The following is an 18777-nucleotide window of genomic DNA, read 5'->3' on the forward strand; positions in this document are numbered from 1 at the left end:
AAACAGCAGTTGAGGTACCATATGGTCACTTTTCTTTTCGGAGGCTTTTACTGCTGCGTAATCCTACCGGACAGGGTCGAGTTCATACCGCGTAAATGTATGTACCACCAGCAGCAAAAGTTATTGGGGTGCGTGTTCTCGGGGCAGAAAAGTTATTGTGGGGCTTCCTCGCGACCTAGTGCTTTAAAAATGCTACCAGCGTGTGGCGAATGCAAGTCCCCTCGTTCAGACACTTCGAGCGATTGGCTTACGTGGCGCTTGGCTACTGTGCCGGAGTTCCCGGGTTCGAACCCGACTGCGGCGGCCGCGTTATCGATGGAAGCCAAACGCAAAGGCGCCCGTGTGCTGTGCGATGTGAGTACACGTTAAACATCCCTTGGTGGTCGAAATTATTCCGGAGCCGTACACTACGGCACATCTTTCTTCCTTTCTTCTCTCAGTCCCTCCTTTACCCCTTCCCTTACGGCACGGTTCAGTTGTCCGACAAGATGCGAGACAGATACTGCGCCATTTCTTTTCCCCAAAAACCAATCTTCTTCTTCTTCCCCGTACACTCCCACCTCGTAAATTTTGCCTGCCGATAGTACCTCCGTGTGACGCGATTCGAAATTGATCACTTCAGGCCTGACCTGTTCAATTAAGCGAGTTCACACAGTTAATTTTCTTTGAAATACTGAGCGCAGTGTGCGAGCTCAGCCACTGTGACCCTGTATAGTAAACGGGTACCGCACAAGGGAGGGGGAGAATGGTAGGGTTTTAACGTAGTTAAACCGAGTATATGTGTGAAAGCACGTGTTTAGCCTGGTTGTCTCATGGTTTTGCTTTGCTAGGTCGTCGGCAGTTCTGGCGACGAGACTAGTTCTAGAGTAGTTGTTGATGGAAGACGACGACATGCAATGCACAGCGCGAGCGTGTGTTGCAGTTTAACGCGAACCGGGGTCGTCTGCGGCAGCAGCATGGTGCTCTCGTGCACAGGCCAGCGAAATTGATCTGCTCGCGCCTCCGCGGGTTCGAATCCCAGTCCCGGCAATATTTATTTTATTATGTTTGCCAAGGTCATCCTCAAGGTCAAGCTTCACACTAACTCTGTAAGCCAGTTAGACCTCATGAAGTAGTACTTTCACACTAAAATATTAGCCCTCCTGAGCCGAAATGACAGTGACAACGTTTACAATTGCTGTACAGTTGATGCCTTCATAACCGTATAAAGACACTCCATAAGCACATTTCTGACCAGTCCAGCTCGATTCAGCACCTCAAATGAGTGTGAACGCGGCTACCAGTTTAGTTTGACATAACTAGTGTTAACAGAGGTCATCAACATGCTTCAGCAAAGCATCTGTATTTGATAGCCTCTTCTCTCTCTTTTTTTCTTACTGTAAGTGTTGTTCACCACCACTGCCTGCTCATAATGACAACAGGTTAACATGTCTTGTATTTGGCAACAGCATGGCAAGACAGCATAATACATTTGTAGCGAAGTCTGCCAAACAAGTTGTGGTACTATGTATTGCTGAACTTGGCATCACCGTATGCTGATATTGTGAAATAACATTGAGTAGCAGTTAAGTCTTGGTGCGTTTTTCTCAGATCTATCTGCTGTAGGTCAAAGTTTGGGCACATGAGTGCAAAACAGATTTGTTGAAAATACTTTTCATGAAAACAGTTACTTATGGTACTGAGTACTATGTAACAAGAAAGTATCTGCTGAGACTATGTTAAACTTTTAAAAAATGTCTGAACAGTGAAAAGTAAATCAGTCATAGTGTCGTGGCACAGGGGTTCACTCGAACCCGGGCTCCGTTGGGTAACGGGTCCGAGCCTTCGGGTTGAAGAAATATGGAACTTCAAGCTTGGGAAAACGAAAAACAAACGGGTTTACTGGCACTTTTCAAGAAACTTGATTACATAATTTAGAAGGAAACAAAGAGCAAACAGTCAAGAATTAAAAGTTGATAGCGTCGAGCAACTGGGTGAGCCTTGTCGTCAGGGCCCAGAGCGATCGTTCGTACTCAGGACACTCGTTAAATACACTGAGGCTCCGCCGCTTTCACCACACGATTCACAGATCGGAAGAGTCGCCGCACATAGCACGCTGAGCCCTGTAGGAATGGGCAAGGAGGATACGGAGGTCTGTTGCTACTTCGTCCTCGGGAATGCGCTTCTGCCCACTTCCTTTCGTCATCTTGTCCATCGTTGGTCGCGTCTCACGGTCCGACATAGGGGAGCATGCGTGGGAGATTCCACGGGTAGTTTCCCCGAGACATCTTTTTTTTCTTTTTCGTAAGGTCAACGAGGGGTCAAACAACGTGCCCCCAGCAGGGTTGTAAAATTGAGAATAAGAAAAGGAGCATTACAAAAAAACCTGTGTTTGCTTATAAGAACAGATAACAGTGTCCCCAAAAATATCTGGGAGGAATGTATGCAAAAGGACGTAGCAAACATGTTTGAAGTTTTCTGCCAGCATCTCGCCTCCCCCCCCCCCACCCTTTCCAGAAAAAAAAAAAAACTTGAAGCATGTTATGAGTAATACAAGAATGGGTACAAGTGTTTAAGTTCATTCTAAATATAGATTTTTTAAAGTATTTGCAAGATACCAAGTTATCATGAGAAGTACTGATTATAGAATATTCAATCTGCGGTAGAAGCACCAAAAGATATTGACAGAAGAACTAGGGGGCTGTGCTGATCCTGTGCCATTGTCTTGTGGTGCTGCTGTTGCCATGGTATACCAACAACTCACCAGTGTACGGTTCTCCTCTGTTGTATGTTAACTATGTGCTTGTTTGACACAGAGTATTCCATGGCCACTTTTGTTAAATCCTATCATCCAGAAATCTTTAGTCACAGTCTTGATCTTGTGCTGCACTGCTATCTTCTGTTTTGTCAGCCTCAAAGGTTTGCAGAATGTGGCTGTGTAGGAAAAACTTCATTGGTGTGCTGGTGCCTTGTGTACCAATTGCCTGGCATTATGCCAGTGAATGGAGCGTGCATGTTCCCTCATGATTGCCTTGGAAATGTTGCTATGGGTTATGGCGCATGTATATGGGTTTTTCTGCGCACCCAAATTTCGTTGACTTTTGTCAGGATCATACATGTCAGAAGGGCTGGTAGTTATTATATCAGAGCAGTGTGAATGTGAAAAAACATACTGCAGTGGGTAAATGAAAACTAAAAAGACTGGTACGATGTAAAGCTGCTCAAACCGCTCACCAGTTCTTGAAAAAGTGAACATATCACCTCTAAATTAAAGTTTCTGTTTGGGCGAGTTGGTAATGATCCATTTGCTTCAGTGGTTGTGTTGCATGTCTTCCTTTCATGTGTCCTGTCTTCCCGCACTCTTTAACAATGACATCACTACTACGCTTCACAGTTTTTTACCTAATGTGTTTGTCTTGGGTGGCTTCCAAAAATTGCTCAAGCTTGCAGATCTGCAATGTCAACAGGCCGGCATATCAAGGTCCACAGAATGTTAAATTATAGAATAACTTGGACGGTGAGCTGCGTGCATTGCTAAATAATCAATTTCAAAAAGAACTGCCTAACTATGTTATTGACATTGTTGTAATCAAAAGCTGTGTAGCCCACCCCTGTTACGCCTCTAAAAGAAGAGACAGCAGTGTGTGTAAATAAATAAAAAAATACTCGAATGCTTCCTTCCCAAAAAATTGATGCCATGCAATGACACCATTTTTTAGACATCAACTGATAATCCTTATCGCATGCTTTGTAGCATTTCCAGCCTTTGTAGCGTTTCCAGCAGTCAGCCTGTCTGTAAAGGTGTTTTTTGTTATTGTTTCGGCGATGTAGGTGCCGAATGGGCTCGGCAGCACTGCAACGATGTCCACGTACGCTCACCTGCGTCGCCTTTTTGTCGTGCAGGTGCTGGCGCTCGTGCCTTTCAGTCCGCCGGCTGGTGCTTGTGCTGACGCGAGCTGGGCCATCGGCAACACCCTCCTGCCGGTACCATCGCCATATCATCCGTGGAGCAACAACGCCTGGTTGTGCATCCCGGCCGGACCCTAGTCGGCTGGATCACTAGGATCGACCCAGTGCCATCTACGCCCTCCCTCAAGTAGGCCTACCTTGGAATACTGCCCAAACGCCAGCTTTGGTTCCTGTCTGAGTACAGCGCATGTGCCACTCTACCCACCCAACCTCCCCCCAACGATGATAGCCAGCATGTCTACGTCACCGCAGCGTCCACACTACTTAAGGACAGCACCAACGCCGAATGCGCTTAATGGGCTCGGCAGCACTGCAACGATGTCCACGTACGCTCACCTGCGTCGCCTTTTTGTCATCTAGGTAAACTATGAACACTCATTATTTGCGCGGCGTACCCGTTATGCGGCATTGCTAGTGCTGCCGAGCCCTCAGTGTTGTGTCGCGACTGCCTTTGAATGCCTCGGTGTCATCCGCCAACTGCTGATTTTGGCGGGTGATGTTGAATTAAACCCCGGTCCCAACACCCGCGGTGCTGCTCCGCAAGATTCTTCCGACATAATGGAAGCTTTGAATGAACTTCAATCTGGACAGGCATCTTTGCTGGCCGAAATGAAAACAATTCGCAGCACGTTAACCCAAAATGACAAAGCGCTAGGTGAAAAAAGAAGCAGACTATCTAAAATTGAAAAAGATTGCGAATCATTTGGCGCCATAAAGGATGATATAAGCGAAGTTCGGGAGCTTCGCCATTCGTCCCACCTCTCTGCCGCGTCTCCAAACCTTGGCGAGTCACGGAGGATAAACAGATGACTGCGTTGCCGAAGGTAAGGCCTGGCACCGCCACCGCCTTCCATAACGATCGGGTGACTTCAAAACGTTTGAAAGCCCATAAGGCGCGTGAGCTCAGGAAAGCCCGTCGTCTGATGGCCTTCGTCCGGAGTTGCTTCTCGAAATCCTGTACATAGTTGCGGCCCGCCGAGATTTCTATTCCCAGGTATCTGTAGGACGGCAACCAAAGGACACTGTTGTTCTGAAGATGCAGGGGTAGGGTCTCTTGTCCACTGTCCTCGGACGCCTCCGGCGGGAACCTGACTGCTGCAGACTTTGTGGCGTTGAAATGGAGCCCGAGGCCATCGCCCTCAGATGAGCATATGTCTAGGAGGCTCTGGAGATCTCCCGTGTTGTCCGCAAGCAGTACTATATCGTCTGCGTACAGGAGGGCTGGTAGCCTGTGAGTACGAGTGGCGCCATCCTCCATGTAGGTGAGGCTGAACCCAACTCCGCTCTCCAAAAGGCGCTGCTCCATCCCCAAGATAAACAACATGAACAGGATCGGCGACATAGGGCAGTCCTGACGCAATCCCCTAGACATGCTGATTGGCCTGGTGATTGAGGCCCCCCAGTGAATCACAGCCTGGGTTTCAGTGTATAAAGCCTTCACCAAGTGTAGTAGCGGTTCTGGGATAGCCTGTGCCTCCAGGACCTCCCACAGTTGATTGTGCTCCACTGAGTCGTATGCCTGGGCTATATCCAGAAAGCCCAGTACCAGCTCTCGCTTCTCTTTGGTGGCGATCTCAATTGAAGATGTCACAACGAAAAGGTTGTCTTCCAGTCGGCAATAGGGTCGAAAGCCATTTTGCAGTTCGCCCAGAATTTGAGCACCTTCCGCCCATCTCTGTATGCGAGCTTGCAGAATGTGGCAAAACAAGCGATACAAAGCAGATGTTACCGCAGTGGGTCTATAGCTTTTCAAGAGGGCCTTGTCTCCTCCTCTCTTTAGTACCAGCCGTATCCTTGAGCACCGCCACCCTGGTGGAGCAGTGCCTGTGGTCATTACATCGTTCAAGGCGTCCCTGAGCTGTTCCCGTGTTCTTTTTTCCATCTTTTTTATTAGTAACGGTGGTATGCCATCCAGCCCTGCTGCCAAACTTCCCGCCATGTGTCGCAGTGCTCGCTTCAGCTCCCCCTCTGTGACTGTGTCACATCCCGATCCGGCAGGTGGGCTTGCGGGTGGTAGTGCTGCACTATCCTGGCCTATCAGGGATTGGAACTGGTGGGCCATATGTGTTTCAATGTAGCCCAGGCAGGCTGCTTCCACGTACTCCTCCCCTGTGGTTGGTTCTCGCAGGGTCACTGTGTCAGCTTTAGCCACAGGCTGAAGTGTCTGGATATATCGCCAGAATTTCGCTGGGCCATCTCTGCCAGCTGATTTGATTTCATGGAGGAGCTTTCTGTTAACTGCCAGCATCTTCTGTTGTACCAAAGCGGCCATATGCTTTTTCGCTTCAATGTATGCCTCCCACAGCCTATTTATTATTTCAGGTGTGCCCTGCAGTGTAGCATGTCGAAGCTCTCTACAAGCGACTTTACGTTGCTTTAGGGCATTGGACACCTCTTTGTCCCACCATGCTTTAGGTCTGTCTTCTGGAGTACTTCTGGATTGGCCGGCTAGCTTTTACTGCAGTTATTGCCTTTTTTACCCAGAGTTCAAAGTCTTCATATGATTGCACATCTACACCCTCCGCCTCGCTCTCCAGCATGCCACAATGTCGTCAATTTCTGTCGTCAAATCATTTCAATGTTCTGGGTGTGCCCTGTCAACATGTGTATGACCCTCCCTTCCAAATGACAGCACAAAGCTGTTGTGGTCGCTTCCAATTCTTTGGGAGCCTTCTTCATCTATCACCATCTCTTGAAGCTGAGGTAGAAAGGCATGTGCTATTAAGCAGTAGTCTATGCTGCTGGTCTTCTTGTGCATAGTCCAAGTTGTCTTCCCCCTACACTTGTCTGTGGTATTTACAACCACTATAAGTCTTGTCTTTGGGACCAGTCCAGAAGCAGTCTGCCCATTCTATCCGTCACACCATCTAGATCCAAGGTCCTTGCATGCGTTTTTCATTCCTTCATTCCACACTGAAAGCCCAGTAAGGGTGGTCGCCGTCTGGGGGAGACCGTATACTATGAAGCGGTGCTGTGGAGCCCGCTGCAACCACGTATCCAGGTGGCCTTTCACTTTCTGAAAGGCATCCTCCGCTGGCCAATCCTCCTTTCTTGCATCATTTATCCCAGCATGTAGTACCACCAGGGCCTCCTGCGCCTGCCAGACATCCGTTGCATCATTGAGGGCCTCACAGGCCTCTTGGAGGGTTGCGTCTGCCTCTGTCCTGATGTGTACTCTCTTGTGCCACATTGAAGCCTGTAGTATAGCGGGCTTCATACGGTAGGCGTTGTGATCCCCGTATAGGAAAACACTTTGGTCTTTCCTTTCCTGTCCATGTGGGCTCCCATGTTTCTCCCCTTTTTTTTGGTGTCTATACTCTGAGCCTCGTACTTTAGGTGTTTGGTGGCGCGGCTGCTGGATATACTTTGCTGTTGTTTGGGTACTTCCTCCTGTGACAGGTTGGGTAGTATCAGCTAAGCTCCTGGCCTCCTCCTCTTCACTTCCACTTGTGTTCTCTTTTCCACTTCTGCATGGCTCTGGTGCAGGCTGTCCTGGCATTTGCTCCTTTAGGGTGCCCACCGACTCCCCGGCCATTGGTTCGACAGCGGCTGGCTGCCGCACACGAGTTGTCCCCGAACACAGCTCGCTCAGTGTCTGCCTTAGTTCAACTACTTGTTCTTCCACAGCAGTCCTCTTTCTTCTCTCCGCCTCAAGCTCCGCCTTTAGGCCGTTTCTTTCCACCTCAATCGCGGTGAGTTCGGCGTCCAACCGCGCCTTGATGTTGGCGATCTCCAGCTTCCAGTTTTCCTTCTCTTTAGCCGCTTAGGTAGTGAGCTCATCCCGCAAAGCGTTCATCCTTATGCATTGGTGGCACTTGAAAGCAGGGTCTTCCCGAGCTTCGTGTACGGTGTCGTAGGGCTTGTCCTCCAAAACGAGCCACGATTTGCATGTCGTACACTGGACCTACTCCTTGATCGCAGAGTCTTCCTCAGTGGTCTCCTTCGTCTGGCCACGTTGCCTTATGGCAAAAAGGGTGGTGGCGGGAAAAAGGGGGTGTCGTTCACTCACTTCTGACAATCTTACTCCTAACTCATCGCGTCGCAGCGCTCACACACGAATTGTTGCACGCACATCCGCACCCCTACTCCTTTAGGAGCGGATCGGCAGTTCAAATTAGTCGCTAACGGACTTCAGCACACACGAAGGCACCGCGCACTAACAGTAGTAAACCGATTCACATCAAGGTCGCCTGCCCTTGTTCGCTGCAGACAAGCCCAATGTTGCCCATGCCCGTTCCCAACAAGTGCAATGTTGCCAAAACAGACGCTACAGCCAAGTTCAGTGTCGCCCACGGCCGTTCCCGACAAATGCAATGTTGTGCAGCTGTTGCCTGCTGTTGGAAACATGCGCTGAAGACGCCCCGCATCTGGCAGGCCCAAGTTGTATTGTAGTAACGCTAACCTGGCCTGCATTTGTGAGAATAGGTGAGTGTCATGGGCAGTGTGTAAAATTCCTGGCCTTTCACAATAAGCAAGCCAACATTCCTGCTGGCACTTTTGTTTCATTGTCGGTGATTTTTCTGCGTAATCGTCGCTTTGTTGAGTCTTTTCTCTTAGCGGGGCTGCTGTAATGTCCCTGCCGGAGTGGTTTTTGTATGATGTAGGTTTTCAGCGTATATTTTCGTGGTTTACTGCAAAAATTGTCACGACAGTCCATACTCATTTTGCCCATTTTTCGTCATGGGTTGTGGCACATTTTTTTCAAATTGCTGAATCGTCAAACGTTCATATCCATCTCACACCTCTCCTGAAAGCTGCGCGCGGTTACGGGTGACGTTGTCGCATGATTGATTTGGCGAAACTGAAATAAAGTAGCTGAAGTGACGAACTGTCAGGTAACCTAGAACATTGCATTGGGCTGTAAGATCATTTCCTTTAGACGCTGTTGCAAACAGTTTCATGATGGCATATACTTGCTGTCTTATCTTAACATTGGACACAGGAATGGAAAAATCCCACTAAGCACAACCTCCCCTAACTAAACTGTTCAGAGTTTAAACAGTAGTCATTATTAATATTGCGTCCACTGCTATGTGTCTAATCTGAGCTCGATGTGGCATCCACATATCTTCTGCAATCTGTGATCTGGTAGGTCTTAAACATAGGTGATAGTGCTTCTGAAAGTGCATGCTTCTCTCACTTAGAGACCTGCTTTCCATGCTTGGTTTATGTGCTTGCTCCTTTTCTCCAATGCATAATGACTCTTTTGATGTTGTGTAGTGAGCCCCCCTTTGATGGCTTGGAGTTTATCTAGTGTCCTCAGAATAAAAAAAAAGGTGGCTACTTCTCTGAACATCAATTTTTTTTTTTAGAGTTACTTGCACCACCCCAAAGGACATTACAGCAAGGAGTTAAAAATGTTGAAAAAGAAAATAGTCTACTCATTCAAACCATGGAAGAAAGCACCATTGGATAATGTATGAACAGTACTTGACACTAAGCTGTTCTACTCTAGGATAGGTAAAAAACAGAAGAATGGAAAACATCATCCTTTAAGGAAAGCTCTTTTACCTTTAAATGCTTCAATATGTAATTAAGTTGTTGGTTGAGTATATTTCTCACAGTCTACAGCAGTTTTAGCAAGTAAATATTGTAGAAAGATTTTTATCCAAGATTTTTCCCGTGGTCGTTCTGCTGCTGTTTCTATTACAGTTTGCGTTTGCTCTGTCATTCTGAGTTAGTCTTTAATTTCCCGGTGGAAATCAAGCAACACTGTTGTGAATTTTTTCAATTTACTTATAAGTGGCCATGTATGCAAGCCCCAACAAACACATCCATACTCAAGTATTGGTCAGAGTTGACTATCAGCTGTATTCTGAAATCACTTTGCAAATGACCGAATCTCTACTGTAATAAACCCGGAACTGATGGCTGCCTCGTTCCAAATGTAATTCACATGCTTAATCCAAGGCCTGAGATAAAAAGCACTGCTATACATAAATTTCTTGCTTGTTCTTAAAGTAATATGATTAACTCTGTACCTATCGAAGTGATTACAACACTTTCTTGTAAAGGTGATGTGAACAGTTTGCAAAGCTTTTAGCAAAGTAGGTGAATCATACACAATTTGTGAATTACACTGGAGGAATGTCATAAGGACCAAATACCTTGGCCTAATTAACATCTTGGAATAATATACCAATCCCGTTAACTCAAAATCTGACCTCCAGCATGCGGTCTAGCTTAGCAGGTGGTGTGAACCTAACAGTATGTGAGCAAGACGGCATACAGATGACAAATAACCTCTGCAAAGTTTTGTTTGACATACATTATTGTTTATTCAAAAACTAGTGCAGTTATGAGGTAAATAAATTAGTAGAGGAGGAGGCCCCAAATAGAAACTGTCGGGGGACCTCCTGTTGTTAATTGTATATATGACGCATATTAAACATATGGTAGATAGCAACTACATATCGGAAAACAGGTGCAGCAGGAATTAACAATCACAACAAAAAATTTGATTAAGCATGCTCAATTTTACAAACTCATTAAGGAACATGGCAAAAAGAGAACACAATACTATACAAAAGCACTCAAGCAATAAAAGCCATACACAATAAATACAGGGTTCATTGGCATGGCAAATGAAGGTAATTAAAAAGTACACACTTTTTTAAACCTTTTATGGAATGATGCTTCTGTACTAGACGATGTGATGAATGTTAGTAGAGAGTTGCAGACAGTGATTGCTGAGAATAATGAATAAAAACGAAACTCTAGAATATCATCACTTTTCAAGCCACGTATAGAGCTGTTGTCTGCACCAAAAAAAAAAAAAAAATCGGTCGTAGTGTACAGTATATCGTGCAGACTGTAAAACCATGTGCATGTGGGTGAAAGTGGAAACTTAGTTGAAAGGTTGAAACAACACCAGTATGATGTTGCAAACAAGAAAGCTTCGTCAAATGCACTCGCCAAAAATTCTTAAAGCAAGCAGCATCATATAGATTGAGCAACGCGTGCATTTTGAAAACAGAAAAGAATCTCCAGAGCTGTCTATATCTACAATCCTTAAGGATTCAGACAACCAAACACACTCTTAATCGCACTGACGGGGCACTTCCTAGTGCATACGCCCGCTGCCTAGGGCACATTTTTAAGCTTAAATAGCCAGCCTTTCACGTCTGTACCTGTTTGTGAACAAGGCTCCCGTGTGGGAGCCGAAACGCCATTTAAGAGTTCATTTTATTTTGGTCGGTGTTCTGCCTTCATGTATACCCCGAACCAGACGGGTTTCTGTCTAACCCTCGACTTCATCAACTTACGCCGGTCGTATGGCCAAAGAGCAATCACCGAAATCTGTCGATTTACTTCCGTGACTACTCGAGTGGCATCATTCAAAGGGCACTTGACCTTCAACATGACATGCAAGACACTTGGCCTCATTCCTCGGCCCCTCCGCCTCAACAGGCCCGTTGCAGCAAGTTTCGGCTACAGCATTGTCGCCAAGGCTGAACGACTTCTACTACAGGCAAGAATTTTGGATTGCAAACAAACGATTAGGAAACTAGAAACCAAAGCTTTCTTTGCACGGTGCCGGCTAGAGCACCAGTACTCGGCAGTATTCCCAAGCGTGCAGCTACATGCCAATTTTCAGGCCAAATTATCTGCTGCCAGAGCAGAACAGTCCCACGAAAACAAACTCAACAGGCTCACACATCAGGATAGGCCTGCACGCACCAACGTCACTTTGTCAACAGTCCACAACCTGTCCGCTTATAAGCCTGATCCTGCTCAAATGTCTGCACTCAACCTGGGCCTAAACTTCAATGTGGCACTGGCCCCAGACCGCAGAAAATATTGTATGCACGGTGGAGAACGCAATCAGCAAGGTGGAACCTTCCCGCCACGAAGAAGCACGTACTCGTGCACTCGGCGTTTCGAGGCTGGAAACGCTTCAGGCCTCCTCGACACTCTTCAGTTCAGTGCAATGCCATCAAGCAACTCCACGCTAATGCCGGTTTGGTCATTCTACCAGCTGACAAAGGAAATGCCACTGTTCTCGACAAGGTCTACTACTGTGCCAAAATGCTGGCCCTGCTGAATGACCGGAGCACTTACGTGTCTCAAGGAGGATCCAATGCCAAAGATACAGACACAGTTGCAAAAGCTTCTGTCGGACGTCTTTCGCGTGCTGCCACCCCAACATAAGTCTCTCTACTTAGCTCTACTATGTCACAATGGCTCAGCACCGGCGTACTATGGCCTTCCTAAGGTACACAAAACCGATGTTCCAATGAGGCCTATCGCAGATTTTACCCATTCACCCCTCTACAAGCTCTCCGGCTTCCTGCACCGCATACTGGCTCCGCTCATTGGAAGAACCCCCACCAATGTGCCTCATTCTGCTGACTTTATATAAAAAGTTCAAAACGTGCATCTTGAGGACTGTGACATGATGGTCTCTTTTGATGTCAAGTCGCTCTTCACGAGTGTTCCAACTGACTTAGCAGTCGAGGTTTGCGCGGCGGCCCTGGAATCTGATGCTACTTCGCCTGGCAGGTCGCCAATCGATGTGCCAGATCTCAGGCGACTCCTGCGTTTCTGCCTGAGTAGCACATATTTTACTTTCGACCAGGTGTTTTACAAACAGGTTCACGGCGCAGCCATGGGTGCTTCAGTTTCTGTTACCGCTGCAAACCTAACAATGGAATAGCTGGAAAGCCGCACACTAGATTCATTCAGCCCACAGCCAAAGATTTTTGTGCGGTACATTGATGATTGCTTTGCTATTATCAACAAGGATGTTTTACTTTATTTTGCAGCACATCTTAACAGCATCGAAAGAGTCGTCCAGTTGACAGTCGAAAAGGAAGAGGATGGACAGCTTCCGTTTTTGGATGTCTTAGTGAAACGAAGCCAATCCATGCTCTCATTCAAAGTGTACAGGGAGAGCACTCATACTGGCTGCTATCTTCACTTTCACTCCCTTCCCCCAGCCTCTCACAAAAGATCAGTGGTTGCCTCGCTTTTTCATCGAGCATACCGGATCTGCACAGAGCCAGAGGATGTGAAAGCCGACCATCGAAGTGTTCGCAAGGACCTCTCCGAATGTGGCTACCCGTTGCCTTTCGTCAACGCTGTGGAACGCAAACTGCTGCAACCCCCACGATCTGACAGTAGCCCAGCCGCCAAAAAATGTGCACCTGTGCCATACATGCCCGGGATCAACGAAGCCTTGGCACGCATCTTGCGATCTTATGACTCTGAGGTGTCACACGTGCCGGCAAAAAAGTTGCGGCAAGCCCTCGTCAACGTAAAATACTGCCTGCCGAAAGAAAATTTTCCGGGCATAGTGTACACTATACCGTGCAGAGACTGTAACCATGTGTATGTGGGGGAAAGTGGAAACTTTGTTAAAAGGTTGAAACAAAACCAGCATGATGTTGCAAACAAGAAAGCGTCGTCAAATGCACTCGCCGAACATTCTGAAAGCCAGCAGCATGATGTAGATTGAAGCAATGCACGCATTTTAAAAACAGAAAAGAACCTCTAGAGCCGTCTATGCCTAGACTCCTTAATCATTCAGACAACCGAACACACTCTTAATCGCACTGACGGGGCACTTTCTAGTGCATACGCCTGCTGCCTAGGGCACATTTTCAAGCTTAAATAGCCAGCCTTACACATCTGCACCTGTTTGTGAACAAGGCTCTCGTGTGGGAGCTGGAACATCATTTAGGAGTTCATTTTATTTTGCCCGGTGTTCTGCCTTCTCCACGTACAGCCCCGACCAGACAGGTTTCCGTCCAACCCTCGACTTCATACAGCAAGCATATACTTTCTAGAGAGCCCAACAGGGGACCTAAACTCAAACGCCTGCATGTGTTAGTTCAAGCTCTAAGTCATCCTGTTAGTATTGCAGCCACGGCAAAAAAATGTGAAGTTGCTTCCGTGCATGTTGCACAAAGCATTATCTAACATTGTCTCTAATCCTAAGTTTCAGTGTACTTCAAAAATGCAGAAAGATGACACTGAGAAACTGCCAGAAAGCACATGTTAGGTCCAACAGGTTTGCAGCATAAGAATCCAGTTATCTAAAAGCTTCCTGCTATATTTTATTCCATTGCAAGGAAAGTAACTTCAAACACTCTGTGGACTGCAGCTACTAGCCTGCTAAATATACCTATTAACTGAAACAGGTGCTATCAGACTCCACAGCCTTGGCAAAAGAAGAATAGGAAACTGGAAAGGGGTAGGTAATGCAGGCAGCACTGCAGCAAAAACGCTTTTATAACCAAAGAGTAGACATGAAGGTTCATCGTGAGAGGCACTGAATGGAACTGTAAAGTGAGAGTGCGATTTATTTGTGTCCTAAGTCTGTGTACACAGTGCTGTATCAAAAATATCGTTACAATAGCATGCATATATTCTTAAAGACTGAATAGAAAATTCCTGTTGACAGTGTCAGCATGGAGCCTCTTGTTTTGTTTTGAGTTTCAGATTGCTAACTGTTTTAGGGCAAGGATAATATTGGGGAATGGAAGATGCTCTTAAAATGCACATTCACAATGTAGTCCAAAGTGTTTAAGGGAAACACTAGAGGCAAAGTGCATTTCAATTAGGCAGCAATTACTCGTGAGTTTCAACTTGATCGCAGTTATAGGGTTGCAGAGCAAAGCTAGACAGCTTTCTCAGAAGCTTTGCAGCTGGAGGAAAATTCGTCTTAGTCTTGGGATAAAACCAGGGACCACTGCTTGCTTGGGCAGTCACTCTACATTTAAGCTAACCAGGATGCCTAGCAGATGTCATGGTGAGGTCGAATTGATCAACAACCTGAAGCAAGAATGGTGTTAGTCTCTCTCTGAGTTGTTGATCAATTAGTTCTCTTTACCTAAATGGTTTGAAGCTTCTGACACCATGAGACACTAACTACGCAGGAAATAGTTCGGGATAGCCCTTCGCCTTTTGCTTCTGACAGCCTATGCAAAAGTTCTGGAGGCAGCATGGTCACATTGCATTAAGTGTATGTCTCTTCAGTCTTCTTTACGTGCTTGAAATTAATCCGGAGCCCTCCACTAAGGCGACCCTTGTAGCTGGCGGGTTGTTTTTGGATGTTAAACCCTACAATTTACAAATTTTACACGTGCGGTATGCAGGTGCCGTAGATGGGGCAGAGAGAAAGTCAAGAAGAGAGGCAATCCAGTGATTTTTACGCTGCTCAGAAGTCAAGTCGCATGTGTTGAGCGAAGGCACAGCGGATTCGAGGGCAGAGAGGCTGGCAAGCTCGGCCAGTAGTGGGGAGCGGGACAAGGCATCAGCATCATGGTGCTTGCAGCCCGAGCGATATACGGCACGTATGCTATATTCTTGTAGATGGAGAGCCCATCGAGCCATGGCAGGCAACCGGAGGGATCTTTTAGCGAAGAAAGCCAACATAGGGCATGGTGGTTGGTGACCACGTCAAAAGGACAACCATTATGATAAAGTCGAAACTTGCCAAGGGCCCAGACAATGGCCAAGCTAGGCCACCTTAGCCAAGCACTCTTTAGTATACTTCATACACTGTCTGGCGACTTACTAGCGAAGTGGAGCTGCAATAAACGTTTTTCCAAGAACTCTCGTCCCGCAAACTTTTGTGCCCGATAGTACATATGTGAATAGTGGCGTGTCGCGTCCGCGAAATATGCGGTGCGGCACTGCTGTATTCTTGTAAACGCGGCTTATCTCAGCCTGCAATCTTTGCCCGTCCAATTGTGAAACGAGATATGACGCATCGAGAAAAGGGGTTGAGACTGCACAATTATAATAGCTTCGCCATATCTTCCATGTACCGCCATGAATGCTAGCACCTCCGTTCAGCCGCTGCTGTGGTTATTGTACTCGGCTCCTGACCCGAAAGACGCGGGTTCGATCCCGCGGCGGCTGTCGCATTTCGATGGAGGCGTTAATGCTAGAGGCCCGTGTACTGTCTGATGGCAGTACACGCTATGGAACCGAAACCAATCTTGTTTCGGTTACGAGAGAGCATTTGATTCAAGAAAGAGTATCTAGACCTACGGTATACATATGTAGCTTGTAAATTTCTGCTTGAAATACTTTTGCCTGGCAGATCTGCCGCTGCCGTGATGCAGGCGCTGTCGCGACTCGGACAGGAAAAAAAATGCCGGTTTTAGGAATAACATTTTCACGCATCAAAATTGAGACTCAAGTTGGTGCAGCTGTAGGTCAACGCGCTTCGATCACAAAAAAAAAGTTGAAGTTGCCCTCCGAGTGCATTCTTTGCAGAGTTTCGGTTTTGATTTTACGGTTTGCAGTTTTGTCTAAAATCTGTACTTTCGTTATTTTTGCTGTCAGCTTTCATTGTTTTTATGGTGCTATTGTGGTGTCATTTCTTAATAATTCTGAGCCATGTTTCCAGCGCATTTTGTATCAGTTGCAGAAAAAGTTCATTTCGTAGGTAGCGTTGTAGCGCCATCTGCCTGGGACGGCCTGCCCATCGACATCAGCATCAACCTTCGTGCCGCGGGTCGTTTGTATCTGTGGCTGGATTGGGGCTGTTCTTGCGTTTGTTGTAACACTAAGTGCATTTTTAAGCGCAAGCAAAAAGTTATGCTGCAGTGTTCAAGTATGACACGTTGGAGCAAGTTCAGGTGAGCTCTCCGTGCTGCGCGGCTACCTACACGGCCTTCGTCAGTACTGTACTAATTTTTGGGAAAACAGCAGTTGAGGTACCATATGGTCACTTTTCTTTTCGGAGGCTTTTACTGCTGCGTAATCCTACCGGACAGGGTCGAGTTCATACCGCGTAAATGTATGTACCACCAGCAGCAAAAGTTATTGGGGTGCGTGTTCTCGGGGAAGAAAAGTTATTGTGGGGCTTCCTCGCGACCTAGTGCTTTAAAAATGCTACCAGCGTGTGGCGAATGCAAGTCCCCTCGTTCAGACACTTCGAGCGATTGGCTTACGTGGCGCTTGCCTACTGTGCCGGAGTTCCCGGGTTCGAACCTGACTGCGGCGGCCGCGTTATCGAAGGAAGCCAAACGCAAAGGCGCCCGTGTGCTGTGCGATGTGAGTACACGTTAAACATCCCTTGGTGGTCGAAATTATTCCGGAGCCGTACACTACGGCACATCTTTCTTCCTTTCTTCTCTCAGTCCCTCCTTTACCCCTTCCCTTACGGCACGGTTCAGTTGTCCGACAAGATGCGAGACAGATACTGCGCCATTTCTTTTCCCCAAAAACCAATCTTCTTCTTCTTCCCCGTACACTCCCACCTCGTAAATTTTGCCTGCCGATAGTACCTCCGTGTGACGCGATTCGAAATTGATCACTTCAGGCCTGACCTGTTCAATTAAGCGAGTTCACACAGTTAATTTTCTTTGAAATACTGAGCGCAGTGTGCGAGCTCAGCCACTGTGACCCTGTATACTAAACGGGTACCGCACAAGGGAGGGGGAGAATGGTAGGGTTTTAACGTAGTTAAACCGAGTATATGTGTGATAAGCACGTGTTTAGCCTGGTTGTCTCATGGTTTTGCTTTGCTAGGTCGTCGGCAGTTCTGGCGACGAGACTAGTTCTAGAGTAGTTGTTGATGGAAGACGACGACATGCAATGCACAGCGCGAGCGTGTGTTGCAGTTTAACGCGAACCGGGGTCGTCTGCGGCAGCAGCATGGTGCTCTCGTGCACAGGCCAGCGAAATTGATCTGCTCGCGCCTCCGCGGGTTCGAATCCCAGTCCCGGCAATATTTATTTTATTATGTTTGCCAAGGTCATCCTCAAGGTCAAGCTTCACACTAACTCTGTAAGCCAGTTAGACCTCATGAAGTAGTACTTTCACACTAAAATATTAGCCCTCCTGAGCCGAAATGACAGTGACAACGTTTACAATTGCTGTACAGTTGATGCCTTCATAACCGTATAAAGACACTCCATAAGCACATTTCTGACCAGTCCAGCTCGATTCAGCACCTCAAATGAGTGTGAACGCGGCTACCAGTTTAGTTTGACATAACTAGTGTTAACAGAGGTCATCAACATGCTTCAGCAAAGCATCTGTATTTGATAGCCTCTTCTCTCTCTTTTTTTTCTTACTGTAAGTGTTGTTCACCACCACTGCCTGCTTATAATGACAACAGGTTAACATGTATTTGGCAACAGCATGGCAAGACAGCATAATACATTTGTAGCGAAGTCTGCCAAACAAGTTGTGGTACTATGTATTGCTGAACTTGGCATCACCGTATGCTGATTTTGTGAAATAACATTGAGTGGCAGTTAAGTCTTGGTGCGTTTTTCTCAGATCTATCTGCTGTAGGTCAAAGTTTGGGCACATGAGTGCAAAACAGATTTGTTGAAAATACTTTTCATGAAAACAGTTACTTATGGTACTGAGTACTATGTAACAAGAAAGTATCTGCTGAGACTATGTTCAACATTTAAAAAATGTCTGAACAGTGAAAAGTAAATCATTCATAGTGTCGTGGCACAGGGGTTCACTCGAACCCGGGCTCCGTTGGGTAACGGGTCCGAGCCTTCGGGTTGAAGAAATATGGAACTTCAAGCTTGGGAAAACGAAAAACAAACGGGTTTACTGGCACTTTTCAAGAAACTTGATTACATAATTTAGAAGGAAACAAAGAGCAAACAGTCAAGAATTAAAAGTTCATAGCGTCGAGCAACTGGGTGAGCCTTGTCGTCAGGGCCCAGAGCGATCGTTCGTACTCAGGACACTCGTTAAATACACTGAGGCTCCGCCGCTTTCACCACACGATTCACAGATCGGAAGAGTCGCCGCACATAGCACGCTGAGCCCTGTAGGAATGGGCAAGGAGGATACGGAGGTCCGTTGCTACTTCGTCCTCGGGAATGCGCTTCTGCCCACTTC

At 46.9% G+C, this 18777-nt stretch overlaps 2 protein-coding genes across 12 annotated transcripts in view; both read left to right on the forward strand.

Annotated features, from left to right (window-relative positions):
* LOC144112913 (uncharacterized) overlaps positions 1-18777 on the forward strand; it is a 194258-nt gene that overhangs the window by 101398 nt on the left and 74083 nt on the right. For 10 of the 11 annotated variants that reach the window (XR_013310548.1, XR_013310545.1, XR_013310543.1 and 7 more), the window contains one exon: positions 3883-4308. The gene's annotated coding sequence lies outside the window, so the exon portion shown is untranslated. The remainder of the gene's footprint in view (positions 1-3882; positions 4309-18777) is intronic. The other variant, XR_013310542.1, reaches the window with a different exon arrangement.
* On the forward strand, positions 8260-14452 carry LOC144112917 (uncharacterized). Its single transcript, XM_077645743.1, has 2 exons — positions 8260-8373; positions 12714-14452. Exons 1-2 carry the CDS (start codon positions 8262-8264, stop codon positions 13403-13405), a joined length of 804 nt encoding a protein of 267 aa, XP_077501869.1. The 5' UTR covers positions 8260-8261; the 3' UTR covers positions 13406-14452.

Source organism: Amblyomma americanum, chromosome 1 (assembly GCF_052857255.1).
Source record: "Amblyomma americanum isolate KBUSLIRL-KWMA chromosome 1, ASM5285725v1, whole genome shotgun sequence".
NCBI classification, from domain to species: domain Eukaryota; kingdom Metazoa; phylum Arthropoda; class Arachnida; order Ixodida; family Ixodidae; genus Amblyomma; species Amblyomma americanum.